The 18,187-nt window shown below is 34.6% G+C and overlaps 2 protein-coding genes and 1 long non-coding RNA gene across 3 annotated transcripts; all 3 read left to right on the forward strand.

Moving 5' to 3' along the window:
- The first annotated feature begins 7,385 nt into the window (after positions 1-7,385).
- LOC115927568 (THAP domain-containing protein 1-like) lies at positions 7,386-9,589 on the forward strand. The gene is made up of 4 exons (XM_030993629.1): positions 7,386-7,646; positions 8,360-8,566; positions 8,901-8,992; positions 9,541-9,589. Exons 1-4 carry the CDS (start codon positions 7,461-7,463, stop codon positions 9,587-9,589), a joined length of 534 nt encoding a protein of 177 aa, XP_030849489.1. The 5' UTR covers positions 7,386-7,460.
- Positions 9,590-9,669: 80 nt separating this feature from the next.
- LOC115927197 lies at positions 9,670-10,807 on the forward strand. The gene is made up of 3 exons (XR_004065496.1): positions 9,670-9,725; positions 10,185-10,295; positions 10,691-10,807. It is a non-coding gene; the product is annotated as an uncharacterized LOC115927197 (long non-coding RNA).
- Positions 10,808-11,793: 986 nt separating this feature from the next.
- On the forward strand, positions 11,794-14,187 carry LOC115927196. Its single transcript, XM_030992703.1, has 4 exons — positions 11,794-11,966; positions 12,605-12,721; positions 12,923-13,175; positions 13,758-14,187. The coding sequence occupies exons 1-4, from the start codon at positions 11,824-11,826 to the stop codon at positions 14,184-14,186; spliced, it is 942 nt and encodes a 313-aa protein (XP_030848563.1). The 5' UTR covers positions 11,794-11,823; the 3' UTR covers position 14,187.
- Positions 14,188-18,187: the final 4,000 nt, after the last annotated feature.

The following is an 18,187-nucleotide window of genomic DNA, read 5'->3' on the forward strand; positions in this document are numbered from 1 at the left end:
GAGGATTGAGGAGTCCTTAAAAAAAGGACTCTCGGTAATCTTTCTTGTGGATTTGTAGTCCAGAAAAGGACTGTTTGGTACAGTCTTGAAAAAAACTGTTGGTTATCTTTCTCTTAGCTTAAAGTTCTAGGGAGAACTATAGCGCTTGGAGAGGATGAATAGCGGGAGTGGCTCGACGTTTCGAAAAGGTTGACTATCCGTCGTCAGGATACTCAACCTCTCTCTCACATGGTGCACCCGCAAGCCTTCTGTATATCTACATCACCATGCAAGCCGACACTTACAAGCAGTAATATTTTGATGATTTTTTTACTATGATATTCTCCCAAACTGACATTCAAAGAATGAAAAAAATCATATTGCAATCGTCAATTTTCCCTTTAGTCATTCTATTTTTCTGAATGGCGACATACATAGTTATTGAGGTTGTGTTGCCTTGAACCATTCTGGAGCAATGCCAAATATAATTTGTCATTCCTTTATACTTTCATAACAAGAACCAAAACAGTGCAAAGGAACTATTCTGCTTGAAATTACTTTATTACCAGCCTACATATACTTACTGATCTCTGAGAAGTGCTAACTTTTGTTTTTGAGTGTCCCAAACATTGTGGAGCGTTTGTGCACCGCTTTGTAACTGCAAGGAAAAGGCACTATATCAAATATCTATTGGATTGGATTGGATTGGATTGGAAACGGCAGGTATAATAATAATAATACACTTCAGAAGAGTTGCTCTTCTGCTTATAAACCAATTAGATTCAATACTTGATCTAGTGTTATTTTGTCAAACAGAAGTAAAGAGCGGAACGGCATGTATCAATAGTATGCTATTCATAAAAATATTTAAAGGGGGAAAACTTTAGGAAACTAAACAACAACTTTCACATAAAAGGTGCTCATATGTAAACATTATGTTTCCTGGTTGATGTTTACACGGCCAGAGAGAGAGAGACATAGAGAGAGTGAGAGAGATGTGCGAGAGCAAAGTTCTTTTTGTGCCTCTCCCCTCCACACCTTACTTTTATCTTTATTACAAGGGCACCTAAAATGAAACACTTTTTTTTTCTCTTCTTTATTGAATTTGTTTTGTTTTATAATGGGTCAGAAATTGTTCTGACTCATATGTTTATGTACAGGCAAAGGATGAAATGAGAGACACAGAGAGAAAGAGAGAGAGAGAGAGAACTCAAAAAAAGAAGAAAAAGAAAGAAAAAAAAATGTATACTGTGAAGTGTGTAATGATCACAGAGAAATGAGATTGACTCGATTTGGTTGAAGATTGCATGCACTACATATACAAATCAGCAGATGTGACTCAGTTTTTCAACATGTAACACTTTGGTGAATTTTGTACTATGTAAATGGGTACCTGGTAGGAATAGGCCATTTTCGTAATGTAACCAAATTTAATGCATAGGTCTTTGTGAAGTGCCTCAATACAAATTATTTCATTCACCTGATAGGAATAATAGTATTTCAATAGTCAGAATGCAACTGCATATATTAAGTATTGCTAGGTAGGTCAAGCCATAATGTTTGTCCAACCTGGCAACAACTAATGTATGCAGTTAGGATTCTGTCTATTGAAATACTATTATTCTTTTCAGGTGAATGAAATAGTTTGTATTGAGGCACTTCACAAAGACCTATGCATTAAATTTGGTTACATTACGAAAATGGCCTATTTATTCCTTGAAACGCTGCACGCGTAACGGCTGCACTGCCAAAGCCAGGGTAATTATGCCGCATTATTGTAGAGCGCTAAGAGACTTCTGATAAAGTAAGTGTTAGGCGCTATATAAGCAAATATAATTGTTATTATGTTATTCTCTGAAACTGATATTCAAAGAATGAGAAAACTCACCTTGTAATTGTCAATTTTCCCTTAAATCATTCAATTATTCTGAAGGGCGACATACTTCATGAGGTAAGCATGGTTATTAGGTGATACGTACGTAGACGTATCACCTTTTGATTTCGTCAAGATTTTTATTATTATTAGGTGATACGTAACGAAGTCTACGTATGATTTTTTGATTATTTAAACACGTAGAATCGCAAATAATGTCATAAACAACCCTTTTTACTTTATTATTACCCTATTTTCACTTAATCCATTACTTTTTGCGTGTAATCCCTATGGAAGATGACTTTTTCTCAAATCTGGAGTCTACATTCCTGTCTTTTGCGAGCAATATCGCCGTTATTTCTGCTTGGATTTTGTTGATTTTTGAGTATGTTGTAGCTGAGACTATATGCTATCTAAATCAACCCTCATTTTTTCAATACGATGTCATGATCGCGCTCATGGTCATGATCATAATCATTATTATAGTAAGTAAGTGTTATTGTTATTAGGTGATACGTACGTAAACGTATCACCTTTTGATTTCGTCAAGATTTTTATTATTTATTTATTTATCAGGTGGGCTGTATAACGTACAGACCACCTTATAATTTCGTTAGAATTGCCTTTATTTATTATTTATTATTTATTATATATTTTTCTTATTTCTAACCACTTTTTTGTTGGCAAGATAACTTGGAAATGGCTCAATCAAATGCCTTGAAATTTGGCATACATATGTATAAGCATATGTACAAAGCACAATAACGTTTTCAATATTGACCTTCACTGATGACGTCATCTAGGCGCCATTTTGTAAAATTTTACGAAAATCAACTCATGACCATATCTTCATAACCAAAGGTTATTTCATATTCATATTTATCATGATCAAGGTCAATATCCGTCCGGTCAATTGCAGGTCAAAAAACGCGCGCGTGCGCGTACCTCCGCGCGTCAATACGCGCGCAAAATATTAAAATGCTCAAAATCGTCTCAAAATCATTTTGCATACGTTTTAGGCCATTCTAAGCATTTTATAAAAAATCGCGCACACGCGCATGCGCGCGCGTTTTCGCGCGTAAAACTATTACACAACATAGAATCGCAATTTTTTTCTTTCATAATATTCCACATATTTTTACAAACAATTTAATACCATGTTTGTCTCTTTATGACTATTAATAACGGAATGATTGACCTTTTAACATAAATTTCTGTGCGTGCGAGCTCTTGTATTACATAGAATATATGGACAAAAACATGCCTACACAAAATCCATTGTAGCTCTTTAGGATGCAAGGTCACCCTAATCAGGTGGGCTGTATAACGTACAGACCACCTTATAATTTCGTTAGAATTGCCTTTATTTATTTATTTATTTATCAGGTGGGCTGTATAACGTACAGACCACCTTATAATTTCGTTAGAATTGCCTTTATTTATTTATTTATTTATTATTATATATTTTTCTTATTTCTAACCACTTTTTTGTTGGCAAGATAACTTGGAAATGGCTCCATCAAATGCCTTGAAATTTGGCACACATATGTATAGGCATATGTACAAAGCACAATAAGGTTTTCAACATTGACCTTTACTGATGACGTCATCTAGGCGCCATTTTGTAAAATTTTACGAAAATCAACTCATGATCATATCTTCATAACCAAAAGGTATTTCTCATTCATATTTATCATGATCAAGGTCAATATCCGTCCGGTCAATTTGAGGTCAAATAACGCGCGCGTGCGCGTACGTCCGCGCGTCAATGCTCGCGCAAAATTTTGAAATGCTCAAAATCGTCTCAAAATCATTTTGCATACGTTTTAGGCCATTCTAAGCATTTTATAAAAAAATCGCGCACACGCGCATGCGCGCGCGTTTTCGCGCGTAAAACTATTGCACAACATAGAATTGCCTTTTTTTTTCTTTCATAATATTTCACATATACTTACAAACAAATTGATACCATGTTTGTCTCTTTATGACTATTAATAACGGAATGATCGACCGTTTAACAAAAATTTCCGTGCGCGCGAGCTCTTGTAATACATAGCATATATGGGCAAAAACATGCCTATACAAAATCCATTGTAGCTCTTTAGGATGCAAGGTAACCTCAATTTTTTTTCATATTTTGATAGAATATGAATTGGAGATATGATTTTATGTCTCATTTGACCCTCAATTAACTCATGACGTCATCATTATGGCCTCCGAACTCAAAATTCCAGTTTGCATATTATGACGTCAGCATATTTATGGAAAATTGATTGTATCTCTGTAAATATTGATCGATTTTCTTCCAAATTTTGATATGTTCTAGCTGAGACAATTTTCTACAAAGTTACTGTTATCCTTTATTTTTACAAAGGCATCATGGCGTATTTTTGCGATTAAAAGAGGCATGTCAATTTTTCACATTTTGCGTGTATTCTCTATGGGACATAAGTTTTTCTCAAAACTGGATTCTACATTCCCGTCTTTCGCGAGCAATATCTCTGTCGTTTTAGCTTGGTTTACGCTGAACTTCGAGTATATTGTAGCTGAGACAATGAACTATCTAAAATGTACCCTTTATTTTGTCTCAAATTTTAGTTCAACCAGCCCACCTATACTTGTTCCAAACAAGTATTACAAATCTAGTTTATTATTTATTATTCTTCCTCGAATTTGTTCGCAGGATATCTCAAGACTGAATAAAGCCATTGTCATGAAACTTTCAATGATGATAGATCTTAGTCTAACTTAGAACTGCGTAACTTTTCAAAGACTCAAAGTCATCGTGACGTCATCCAGGCGCCATTTTGTAAAAATCAACTCATGATCATATCTTCATAACAGTAAGTAATTTTACATTCATATTTATCATGATTAAGATCAATATCCGTCCGGTCAATTTCATATCAATAAACGTGCGCAAATGCGCGCGTGCGCGTTCGTCTGCGCGTTTACGCGCGCGAAAAAAATTAAAATGCTCCAAATCATCCCAAAATGTTTTTGCATACGTTTCAGGCCATATGGAGCATTTGACAAAAAATGATGCAAACGCGCATGCGCGCGCGTTTTTTGCACGTATTAGCATTTTGCAACATAGAATCGCCATTTTTTTTCTTTCATCGTATTTGGCACATTTTTCCAAGCATTTTGATAACTTGTTCACCCAGGCCCCCCAAGCTCCGCCATTTTGTCCGGATCCATTAGAAGCCCAAATAAGCTACCTTGCATAATTCATGAGCCTTATGAATTATGCATTCTGTAGGATGCTCCCCGCGAAAAGTGAACTGGAATGATGTTCACTACATGGTAAAAGACAATGCGCGTATCAGCGTAATAAGAGAGGTCAAATAATCTACTGTACGGAATTATGGGTAATTTATTCATCACGCTGCGCGCTAGCAACGCAAGTGATTCAGCGAATCACGTGGATTATTCTGATGCGTTAATATACGCGCTGTTATTTTTATTCGATATTGTATGACCGTCAAAAATTAAATGATCGTAAAAAAAAGACGAGAAAAAAGGCACGAAAATCACAAGAATTTCATTAAATCAGGCCACAAAATTAACCAAAGCACTAATTCATTTGCATACATCGATAAACCCTATTGCATTGAAATATTAATATCAAGGTGACGGCTATTTGTCTTCAAATGATAGTCGAGGACTGTCGAGGAGGTGCAGCTTTCTGATTCTGTCTGCAAGTGTCGGCTAGCCGAATCCTCAGAGGCCACACCCCCTCCTGTTTTTTTTTTTTTTTGGGGGGGGGAGATATTTCCCAAATATGTGGTACTTACGACTCTCAATTGTAATGCAAATGTTAAGTTTTAAATTTCCATTTTTTTTTTTAAACCATGAGTACCTATAATAAATGAAAATAGCAAATATCTTGATCATCCATTAAATCCAAATGGATTTGTGTTGCTATGACAACTCTTCCAGCTGGCCATCAGCTGATCGATTTCTTCGTGCCGACTAATAATTGATTGGCATCCTCATATTTTTAGTCTATTTGTCTTCTAATTTCCAACCGATCGAGCTTTTTCGGCCACAATGCCTCCAAGATGTTCAGTGAAGGGATGTTGGTCAAAAAATAGGACTCAAGAGGATTTGAGACTCCATCGGTAAGTTATGAAAAAGTGGTAGTAGGCGATGCTGCGTGTGTGTGTGTGTGTGTGTGTGTGTCCGAGTTGGGGGGGGGGGGGGTTACAAGTTCCAACAAAATTCTGTTTACCAGTCCTCTTCTCTTCTCTTTCTCTTAAAAACAACTTCTATGGGGGGCCAGGGGTATGTCAATTATATTTGATACATTTTTAATTACTTAAATTATTTTATTACTACAATCCTCATTTTCATCATGATAGATTTTGACCCATCCTTTAAAAAAATGAAGGTCATCACAGTACACTAATGGAACATGGTATGAACCTGGGAGCCTGTGTGTGTTTTTTTCACTTGGAGCAAGTGCAGAAGCAAGGTTGGAAAATACGAGACTCATTTTGTTTGAAGGCTTCCCCCCCTTTTTTTTGGGGGGGGGGGGGGGGGTTGCGGCTTCTGATTCAAGAATTCTCTTAAGAGCATGATTAACAAACACAAGGCCCTCTTAACTGGCATCCAGGACAATGAACATGTAAGATAATGAGTGTGAACAAAAGTGTACAAAACTACAAAATTCAGTTATTTAAAAAAATAATTTATTTCATGCAAAGGTAAAAAAAAAAAAAAAATCAAAACGTCACTGATTACCGGTACTGTAATTAATTAAAATTGACAAAGTCAACAATAAGTTAATACAAGTACAATATACTACAAACTTCAGTCACCAATCCAGTATTCATGCATATACACGTATGTATTTTTTATAAATTAATCAAATGAGCACCGAAAGGTGGACCTGTGTGCTATACAAGGAGCCAGTATTATTATTATTATTATTTCTATTTGTGCAAAGCTGAACGTCATAAAGAAAATAAACTACTGATTACTGAAAAAAACATTGTACAAGCAAAGTTGACAATCTGATAACTTTTTGAGGGAACAAAATAATTTCAGTCATGGATACAATCACATCGCTTGGGGGGGGGGGGGTTAAACATACAAGTTTACTAAAAAAAGGTACGATTTCTTAAATTAATAATATCATCGCTGGATAAACATACAAGGTCACTAAAAAAATGTTGAGAACTTCTTAAATGTACAATTAATATAGGTAATGTCCTTTTGTGCCCATGTTGGCAATGGGACAGGGAGGGGGTTGCATTGTTTTATGAATCTTAGGACAAATAAGGAATGACAAATTTGTGTAAATTTAGTGTACAAACATCAGGTGCATACAACAAAAATCTGTAGTAATACCAATTAGCAATGTGTCTATCAGTTGGAAACACATGTAAACTCACCCCCCTCCTACCAAAGCCATGTAAAGGTAAAGGGAACCATCAAATTTGACTATTTTTCAGAACTTGTTAAAATGTGGAAAGGAGTAAATGCTAAATTTTTGACATGGCAGGAGTGGTGAAATGTATTCATTTTCACAAAATACACAGAAATGATTATATATCAATAAACTCAGAATCAAGCTTTAAATGGGATCCAAAGCTCTTATGAAATGATCTTTCTTTTTCCAAGACTGCCAACAAAACCTAGCATTCGCAAAGAATGGTTGAAGGCTCTTGGAGGAACTGAAGATCCAATAACAAGAACATATGTTTGCTCGATGCACTTTGGACCTGACAACTATTCACAAACTGTGAAGAGGAGATGTCTGCTACCTTCAGCTATACCTTCATTAGATGTGAGTTACTTTTTTATCAAATAAGTAATTGCAATATCTTTAAGTAATTTTTACCCGTAAGTACCTATCCACAAGGGTTTCCCTTCTCTCTAATTAAGAGAGCAGTGGCTTATTAACAAGCAGTTATTATCAAAAACCGTAACTCAAGTTAAATAAAACCCATAACAATTATTATTTTATTTTAAATTTCTTCAATAAGCATAATCAAAAAGATACATAGATTTATAAATGAAACATTATACAAAATTACCTTAAAATAAGATAAATTTTCACGCAAGAGTGAAATTTTCACTTATATTTGTTGTTTTGTGGTTACACAGTGTATAACTAAAAATACATTACGGTATTGTAATCAACTAAAATAAAAAAAAAATAAATAAAAAAGTTCAGGATCAGGGTTAATAGGAATATTGTAATTATATTATTGCTAAATTATGTCCTGAAGTAGGTTAAACTTAAACGTATGTGTATTTTACTTTAAATTAATTGATAGTAGTAGGACCGCAATTAAACAATCTTCACACAAACGCACCAGGAGTGTCAATTTTGACAGACACGGTGCATTATAAATGTTCACTATATTTATTATTATTATCAATATTATTATTATTTCATCAATGAAAATTATTAAACTTGCCCAGTTCAGAATTATGAAGAGCCTTTGCATTTTTATGTAAATACATTTAAATATTTCAATCCCTTAAACAATTTAGATGCCAGTTTCAAATCCTATTCCATTCTACCATGAGAGGACACCTGTACCACTTCCTACACCTGGTAACTTGCATGACCACAGCTACACAGTGAGTCCTGGCACAACCAAACGCAAGCTGGAAAGAGCCCTAGGGATAGAGAAGATAAAAAAGCGCAAGGCACAGATGGATAACATCAAGAAATCTATCAAGATTCAATCTTTAAAAGTAAGTAAATTATGTAAGTCCAGAGGCATGGTATGTAAGGGAATGATAAACAATTATCTGAAATCATTGAACTAGCTCACATCATGGAACCAAAATATTTCAATTTATAAAGAAATCTTGGAAATGTTGATAATTTTACAGCTCATTCTTCATAGAAGGGTAATTCTGTATCTTAACAAGGAACATATACATGTATAATCCAAGATTCACATCTATTGATAAACTCCGCCAAGACTTATTCACATAAGACACAGTTTTTTTTCTTTCTCATCTGAATGAAAGGCAAGTGTGGTTTCAGAATTCAAATATATTCTTTTCCATATTTCATCGCTAGGATCTGAAATCAACAATGCAAGACCATGGGATGGAGGATGAAGCCATCCAATCTACATTCGACTCTGTCCATGGAAACGCATATGTCATACTGTCGAATCAAAATGTGAATAGTGACAAAATTTCTGCCAGAAGATACAGCCAAGAACTACTCAACCTCTCTTTAACATTACATTACATGTCACCCCGCTGCTACAAATTTCTAAGAACTATATTTGCACTGCCATCCGAGGTGACACTTCGAAAGATGTTAGCATCCGTAGATGGGAACCCAGGATTCACTACAGAATCAATAGAAACATTAAAGTACATTAAAGACAACTCTCCTACTCAATTACATTGGACCCTTATGATAGATGCAATGTCTATCAAAAGGCAGGTAGCATATGACAAGAACCGCGATTGTAATACCGGATTTACCAATATTGGCAATTCCAAATCGAAAGGGGAATTGCCAGAGCCGGCAACACAGGCATTAGCGTTTATGGTGGTTGCGATGAATATGCATATCAAACTAACAGTTGGATATTTTCTTGTGAAGAAATTGTCGGCCCCTTTTCAGGCTAGCCTGATTAAGGAGTGCCTACAACTTCTTCACGAGAAAGGCATCCAAATCGATGCCATTGTTTGTGATGGTGCAGCTGTGAACAAGTCTACTATGAGCATGTTGGGAGCAAATCTGGATCCTAATAATCTAAGAGGAGACTTTCCCCATCCATCAAATGGACACCCGATTACCTACATCCCCGACGTTTGCCTTAACCTGAAATTGCTCAGGAATCTTCTTGGAGACAAACAAGAGTTAACATTCAATGGTACAGAAAAGGTATGTGATTTTTTTAAAATCTCTCTAGTGTAAAAACAGAATATAAATATTAATATTTGTTAATGGTAGAATAAGGTGTATGAAGTATTTAATATAATAAGGACCAAATTAAACTTGTTACTATGAAAACAGTTACAGTCCTTCAAGTTCAAAAGTATCAAATTTTTGTGAACCCTTCTCCAAAATTTCTGAAGTATATGGATGATAATTAAAAAAAAAAAAAAAAACTTATTTTCATGATTTCTATCAAATCTGAATAAACATTTCATGTTCATCGTTTTGTATAATTCCCACGGTGTAGACATAGATATACACATACTGCATAAAGATCAATTTTAATATAACAAAGGAAATATCCCTACACCTGTTTATAGTACTTGACAAATCTATACAATTCATTTTTTAATAATCGCTCTATTACATTGATGAAAACACAATAATGATTTGTCTCCGTTACAGGTCAAGTGGAAGCATATCAAGAACTCCTATGAAATCCAGCAGCGTGAAGGAATGAGGGCTGCAAATAGGCTAACAGGAGACCACATTGACTACTCAAAAGCAAAAATGAAGGTAGTGATCATTCATATAGTCTTTACAGGCTATTGATTTTGTTAAATACCTTTTGGCAGGTTGGGTACATTTTGATAAGAACGATCTTTCACATAGTAAATATACATAGCATTAATATAATTTAGATCACCTCTAAAAATTTGAACTAAATGATATTCTGATGTATACAGGACTTACAGGCACATGTCATTATCTACATGTGATCCCATTTAAATTCTGGTAAGACTACCTTTGCACGTAACGCATGATGTTCTATGCATTCTTCCTTTTTTCAATCAAAGCACTAATATTGGCACTTGTACATAGATAATTTTTTATTCATGATTTCTTGATGAAACCTTATATTCTTTGTTTATCCACTTTAACTACTTACCGGTATGCATAATTTCATGCAGGTTAAATATGCAGCCCAGGTTTTTAGTAGCTCAGTAGCTGCTACAGTTGACATCTTAAGGCAACTGCACTTTGAAGGATTTGAAGATTCGGAAAGCAGTGCCTATTTCCTACGACAGATAGACAGGTGAATAAGATTAGTGTAGAGAGTACAAAAAGTTAAAAACTACTTTATACATAAAGACATAATTTAGCCCTTTACAAATTTTGTCCATATATCTTTTTTGTATTAACAGTATATAATGCAATTTAGTGTTGAATCTAAACATGAATGATCACCTTTACATGTTTTAATTAGTTAATTAGTTATTAATTGCTTCAATCTGATTTAGTCTAATAGCAATAATACTAGTGGGTTTTTGTCTAGTGCTCAGGTCTGTCCCACTTGAATAAACTTGTGCTCCATTGTTATGACAGGGGATTCAGTACATGTATGGCTGTTATTACAGGGCTCAAGCATTTCAAGGAATAAAACTAAACCATTTAAGTCTAGTGAGGAAAGTGCAGCTTAAAGATGAAGTTGAGTTCTGGTCATGCGATTGCATTGTGAAAGAAACGGTGGGGAATCGACCAGAAAAGGTTGATCATCTAGCATATAAGAATTTGTGGGTATTGCAAGGTTCTGGAATCATCAAAATGATAAGAAATTGGCCAAGTCTTGGTAAAGTTACAAACACTGTACACAGAAAGATGTATATGGGACTACACGAACACGTGGCGTAAAAAACCTACCCCCCCCCCCCCGAGTTTTACGATTTACATGACATATTTAGAATATGAAGGCATTTGAAGAGCCATGCTTTTCAGGGAACATGTCTTATCTGATGTTCTTCCACACTTGCATAATAAGAATGATAACGCTCACAAATTATTTTTCACCTCTTCCCAGAACTCAACCTTCTCTTTAATGTTTAGCAAAAAGGTGGTTAACATTGTGGCAGGGATTCAGACCCTGTATCTTGTTGTTCACTGCCCAGGGACAAGTAGTTTCTTTCATATCAGTTATTTTAAAATTTCACTCAACAGACTATTTGACATGTTGAATGGGCGGAATAGGTTACAGAAAGGTTACAAAGCACCTCTCTTCAAAAGTACTTGTCCTACCTGGGAAGCCTACTTCAATAAGACAAAGAAGATGCTACTGTCACTGAAGTTAAGTGACGGTACTCCCGTTGCCTCAAGCAATAGAGGAACACCAGTCATAGGTTTCTGTTTAGCGATGGATGGATTCATCTCTCTGGCAGACCGGTTCTTCAATGATCCTCAATCTGGAATAAAGTAAGATTATAGTCAATTATAAATACCTACTTAATTCTGTGTAAAATATTCCATAGACTAATGAAAGCAGGAGGAATGTATTACAGGATTATTGATCGACTTCCATTTTTTTTCTACTTGAAATTTGATTGTTGGACATCCTTTATCAATATGACAAAGCACAAGTATCAAGTACATACCGGTATTAACTATCAATTAATACCTTGAAGGGAAAGTCCACCATGACACATGTGTTAAGTTGGTTTTAATAGAAGCAAACAATGAGAGGAAACGGGTAAATGAAAGGATTTGAAGTTGTGATCGATGAAACACAAGTTGGCCATTTCTTGTAAGTTACTTGCCCTGTACTTTTAAAAAAAATCTAAAGAAAAAGTTTGTTCATACATTCACCCTAAATAAAATTATTGCAAATATATTTGTACATAACCCATGTACATGTATGAAACAGGTCTTTTCTGTCATCAGTAACTAACAAGAAGAAGAAAAAAATAAGAAATCAAATTCATTTCTTTTCCATCAAATTAATCCGCATTTATTTACACTATAATTTTTGGTTTTAATTTTAAATATTGCAAGAATTAACACACACACAAACAATAAACTAAAAATTAATAATAATAACTGTGCTATTAATACAGGTACTTCCTTCCCTATCGTCTAAGCCAAGATCAACTTGAACTTCACTTTGCTAAGATTCGAGGAAGGGGCGGTTGGAACAACAATCCAACATCAACGCAATTTCAGGCTGCCTACAGGTAACAAACAATGCACTTAACAAATGTATTGCTCTTAAGATACATGTGACCCTTGACTTTATATTCTATGCATGATTACACTAGTGTAAACATAAAAGAAAACAATGAGAAGTTAACATTTCATTGTTACTGAAATAGCAGCGTACTTTTTAGAGAAATTATATGCCTTAATATATACAATGTTTCAATTACTCATCACAGAGCACTATTAATCAACTCCAACATACCTGTGAGTACATCAGGAAATGCTACATGCTTTCTAGAAGCAATGGGAACCAACATCCATGAAGATCGGAAATTGCCCTCTGATGGGGTCATCTCGGTTGAAATATCGACCATTGAGGCACAGACATCTCCATCCACTTCTCCCCCTGCAGAACTCAGCATGTTTCAACAGAATGTCACAGCTTACATTGCAGGATACACTATTAGGAGTATACAAGGAAAATGCCATGTAAGTATAAAAGGTTAAATTTGTAACAAGCACAAACTTTTATAAAGCTATCTGAAATGTTGGAAGCCCCCAAAAATTGATGACAAAATTTCACTTAAATTGTATCATAATGTGAAAGAGGATGTCATTTAAGACACATTTCTGCAAGGATTTTCAAAACAAATGTATTTTATGTCGACTATTGATGAAAGAATACTATTACCTGAAATGGACCACCAAAAAAATGGTGAAAATTTGTATTCAGCCATTTTAAATAATTTGTATTATTGGATGTTGCACTATACGAAAATAACCCCCACCCCCATTAATCATTTCATTTATATAATAAACTCGATATCAGGTTATTCTGCATTCTTCAGCACTAAAAACATAAAAAGGGACATGTATATTAATTACAATCTGAATGTAATGTTTGAAAGACATGATATAGGAGGTCAACATACATGTAAATATACATGTAAAGTTAGGTTATTGATTATCTGAGTAGGACTCAACAGTCTCAATTGAAGCTCAAGCTGTGTAAGGATTATGAGTGAAGCCAAGTTTGTCATTTGATCTTTCCTCCATTTTTTTCACAATCAGTCCTGTGATAAATGCAAGGAGGCACTAGTAGACAGGACAGATGAGGTTCCAGAAGTCTACTTGCAACTAATCAGGTTGAAAGACAATGGCGGTCTAATCATCCCTTCCAAATCTGTACTGAACATTGCAATGGCTTCCGAAAGAATCTTGAGAGAACAGGGTACCAAGCCCACGATTGGACAGCATATAAGAGACCAACTGTGTCTTAAAATCATACACAGTCTCAATCATGGGAGTCTTTTTCCCAACTTGCATGAGCAGTATGACTGTGATTTTAGGAGAAATCATGTACTACAGCTCATCAAGGACTTTGTAAATCATTACCTGGTTACAAGGTTGCACTTTGTCGCATTTACATATAACAGGGACATCCGTGGGCAAAGCATCCGTAATCATATGTCACGGATGGTGATTTTTCAAAATCAGTAGCTTAAAGGCCAAGTCCACTCAAAAAATAACTTACTTTAATAGAAGCAGAAAAATAAGACAAACCAACCAAAAAAAGTTTGAGCAAAAATCGGATATCTAATAAGAAACTTATACATTTTTGAAAAAGTCTGTAAAACTATGAAACAATGAAAATCACAAGACAAATTGGAAATTCACTCATTTGATTTGATTTGATTTGATTTATTGGTTTCTGCATCTTTTTTCTTTTTTTCATCATACATTTTCATAAACATAATATGGCTTGATACAATATTTCAAGTGTATATAATTTTTATACAGATAATAAACGATATTAAACACATATATTGAATTTAAACAAATATATTGAATGGAAATTAACATACATTAGATGCAGGAGGGCTACAGTAATAAGCAAAGTAGCTTGACGTGCCGGCAGCCCTCAACTTAGATACAACAATACAAATAAAAATAAAAAAGAGTGACTTGCAGAGAAGAAAAGGAAAGGGGAGAGAAGAAGGAGGAGGAGGAGCGTCATGTCCTCACTTTCCACTTATTGTTTTCTTTATATTGATAATATAAAATTTCCTATTTCCCCTCTAAGAATCTTAATTCTTCACACCAGCATCAAATTTAGATTGAAAGTAATTTTTTTTGGTGTGGATGCACTACTATAGAGTAACTTTTTTTCAGAAAAATGTGACTTTTGATAAACTATTCAGATGAAAATCAATAATTATGAATCTACAATATTCAGAAAATATTATCAATTCTTCAAAGTTCATAAAAGATTTTGTGCAATGTCATGCAGGCATTATGATACAAATCGTATAACCTCTGCAACGGCATGGGGAAATCAAGTTTTGGGGGGATAAAAGGAGAAATTAATAGGATTAAACTATAAACACTGTCGCTCATAAAGGTGGAATATTTTAGTTTTATCCCATAATGCATGGCCGTCCAGAGGATTTTTTTTATGTTGGGGACCGGGGTAAAAATGCAATAAATTATTGAAAATTTATTGCATTTTCTGTTTTTTTTTTATTTATGGAAACTGCCCCCAACCCTAGCCCCCGCTGCGTACAGTCATGGTTCAGTGACAAAACAATGGCCTCGTAACTGTGAGGCCCCAGGATCAAAACCGTGTCTATGTGCTATAGAAGTGCCCTTTTGTGAAGCATTAATCCTCATTACTGTCATTTATGACTTAAGGGCATAGGTCCCCTAGTTGATAAGCATAGTAGCATACACATGCTTTAGCAGTCCCGCAAAACACACATTGGCAAATTATTATTCAATACAATCTGAGAATGTATACTATTATCTAGATCTATTATTTTTAAATTATTTTAAAAATAATTCCATATATTAGGGTAAAACTAAATAATTCCACCTTTATGAGCGACAGTGTATGAAGCAATTGATAAATACTGAGGACATGACATCACAAACTGTTAACCAAATTGGCAATTTGCGTAGTGATTTTAATTGTTCTATAGTTTTACATAATTTTTCAAAACTTTCTTATTAGTTATCCGATTTTGCTCAAACTTTTTTTGATTACCGGTAGTTTGTCTGATTTTTCTGCTTCTATTGAAAGTAACTTATTTTTACAGTGGACTTGTCCTTTAAGCAGGAGATTCGTTGTAACTCGAGGTGAAATGCTTACACTCGTAATATACTTGCATTAGTCGTAACAAGCTCGCGCTGCACTCTTCATAAGGTGGCGAGTCGCTACGAGTTATAAAGAGTGCAGCGCGAGCTTGTTACGAGTAATGCGAGTATATTACAAGTGTAGGCGAGTTCACCTCGAGTTACAACGAATCGGCGAAGATTTTGGAACTTCAAGGAGAGTCCTTGACAAGCTGTAATACATGATTTCTCCTGAAAATCTGAAATCACAGTCATAGACATGCTCATGATAAGAGTTGGGTTTGCCTAGATCAAGTTTATTGAACTTAATTATGTTGGCAAAAGCATTTATTGGACACAGAGTCACATTCATATTTTTGTCCAGGTTACGCACTGTGTATGATTTTCAGGAAATTTTTATCCAAGTCGCATCTCTTATTCAGGAATATCTCGTAAGTTTTTTCGTTTATGGTATTACAGTGCGACCAGCACACAGCAGATTCATATGTATTCTACTTCTACTTCTATGATGATACACATCAATGCCTGTTCAGCATCTAGATGAGGGTAAAGCATAGAGTTGTTATATACAGCTCTATGTGGTATTACAATGGATATTTCAGTTTTTATAAAAATAGCAAATTGCTTATGATATACTATCAAAAAATCCAAAGACGAAGTGAAGAGTACCACCATATAACGAATACTGTGCGTACAGTGACTGTATATAGACAGCTAGCATGGCGACTACCAGCTGCTACACCGGCTGAGACCAGACAGTACAGCCGCACAAAATAGATCTTAAGAGACTAAGTCACAAAGTTATCCCAGACCCAGAGTGCATTTGAAATGGGGGCATAGAAGTAACATCCCAGCATTTTGGGTATTGGCGCTAACAAGAATTGCATATCATCTTCAAGATGACACATTTATGTTTATTTCGATTTACATATTAGGTCAAATTAAAAAGGAAGGAGGAGGCCCTTTTTTTTTCCTTCAAAATGGCCGCTCAAAATGGCCGCTCGGTACATTTTTCCGGACAGTCTGGCTATTTTTGAAGATGGCCGCCAGTATTTTTTTTAATTAAAAAAAAAATCAGAAATAGATAATTTTAGCAGTATGTCACTTTTTTATGTTTCTATTCATTAAAGAAAAACATTTATAAAAAATATTAAAAAAAAAAAAAAAAAAAAAAAAAAAAATAGGAGGCGGCCCCCAAAAAGGAAGCGGGCGGGGACGCTAAACATTTATATTTTTTTACTAGGCCTTAAAGGTAATATGTCCCATTTGCAGGCCAAAAAAATGAAAAAGTTAAATTCCAAAGTTCTGCATTTGAAAGATAATACTAATTTAGAACTTCCCTAAAAAAGGTGGGGCTTGAAAATGTCTTCAAGTAGTCCGGCAGCCAAATGCAGATTATTGGCCTAACCTTGTTTTAGGGTCTATAGTTTTTTTTTCAATGGATTTTGATTGCCTAGACCGTCTATTTCAAGAATCCGATTGCTGACACTCTGTCAGCCTTGAGCAATTTAAGATATATGACGTCAGACAAAATGGCCGCCAAAGTACATAATTTTCCTTTAAAAATGAATAATAAATATATAATAAGGATTTTTTCTACAATTTTTGGAAGCCAAATGTCTGTATCTCTCTAGAACCATCACTAAACAAAATGTTTTGTTATGTTGCATGGCCATAGATGACCAGCTTATTTGCATATTTTGAAATAGCGCCCTCTATAAACATATTAATTTGAATAAAATATATGTGCCAGCCAAATGCCAATTTCTTAAATCTATGTCACGTTGAAATCATATTAAATGCTTTTTGGGGGCAACAATTGCAGTTGTGCTGCATAATCTTTCATCGTGTTTGGTACAAATTTAGATAGGGTAGGTGTGGGGGAATGGAAGACCCTTAAGCACATTTGCATAATTTACATAAACATGAACAATGTTACACATACAGACATTTTTGTATTCCCTTTAGTATTTTTTCTCTTTATTTTGTAACGAAATTGTGGTCATGATGTAACTGATTAATAAGATAACAATGATTAATGACGTCATCACCAAAGGTCTCTCATTACCTACATGTGTAGGTAATAAGGGACAGTTACAAATCAAGACATTTTAAATACAATTTGAATGAAAATGGGATTGTTATAGTTAGTTCAAACATTTTTTGAAAGAGATATATGGAGCCAATGAACTTACTGAAATTTTGAAACGATTTTAAAACAATGTGGCCCAAAATATTTCTGTAGTTTTTGTTTACAGTAATAAAGGTGTTCTCAATTATGTTAAAATACTTTCAGAATAATGTTCTGGCAATGTGACTTTTACATTGATCAAACTCACAGCATAGAAACAACTTATTAAAATTGAATG

The sequence above is a fragment of the Strongylocentrotus purpuratus genome, unplaced genomic scaffold (assembly GCF_000002235.5).
Source record: "Strongylocentrotus purpuratus isolate Spur 01 unplaced genomic scaffold, Spur_5.0 spur5_scaffold_20, whole genome shotgun sequence".
Classification (NCBI taxonomy): Eukaryota; Metazoa; Echinodermata; class Echinoidea; order Camarodonta; family Strongylocentrotidae; genus Strongylocentrotus; species Strongylocentrotus purpuratus.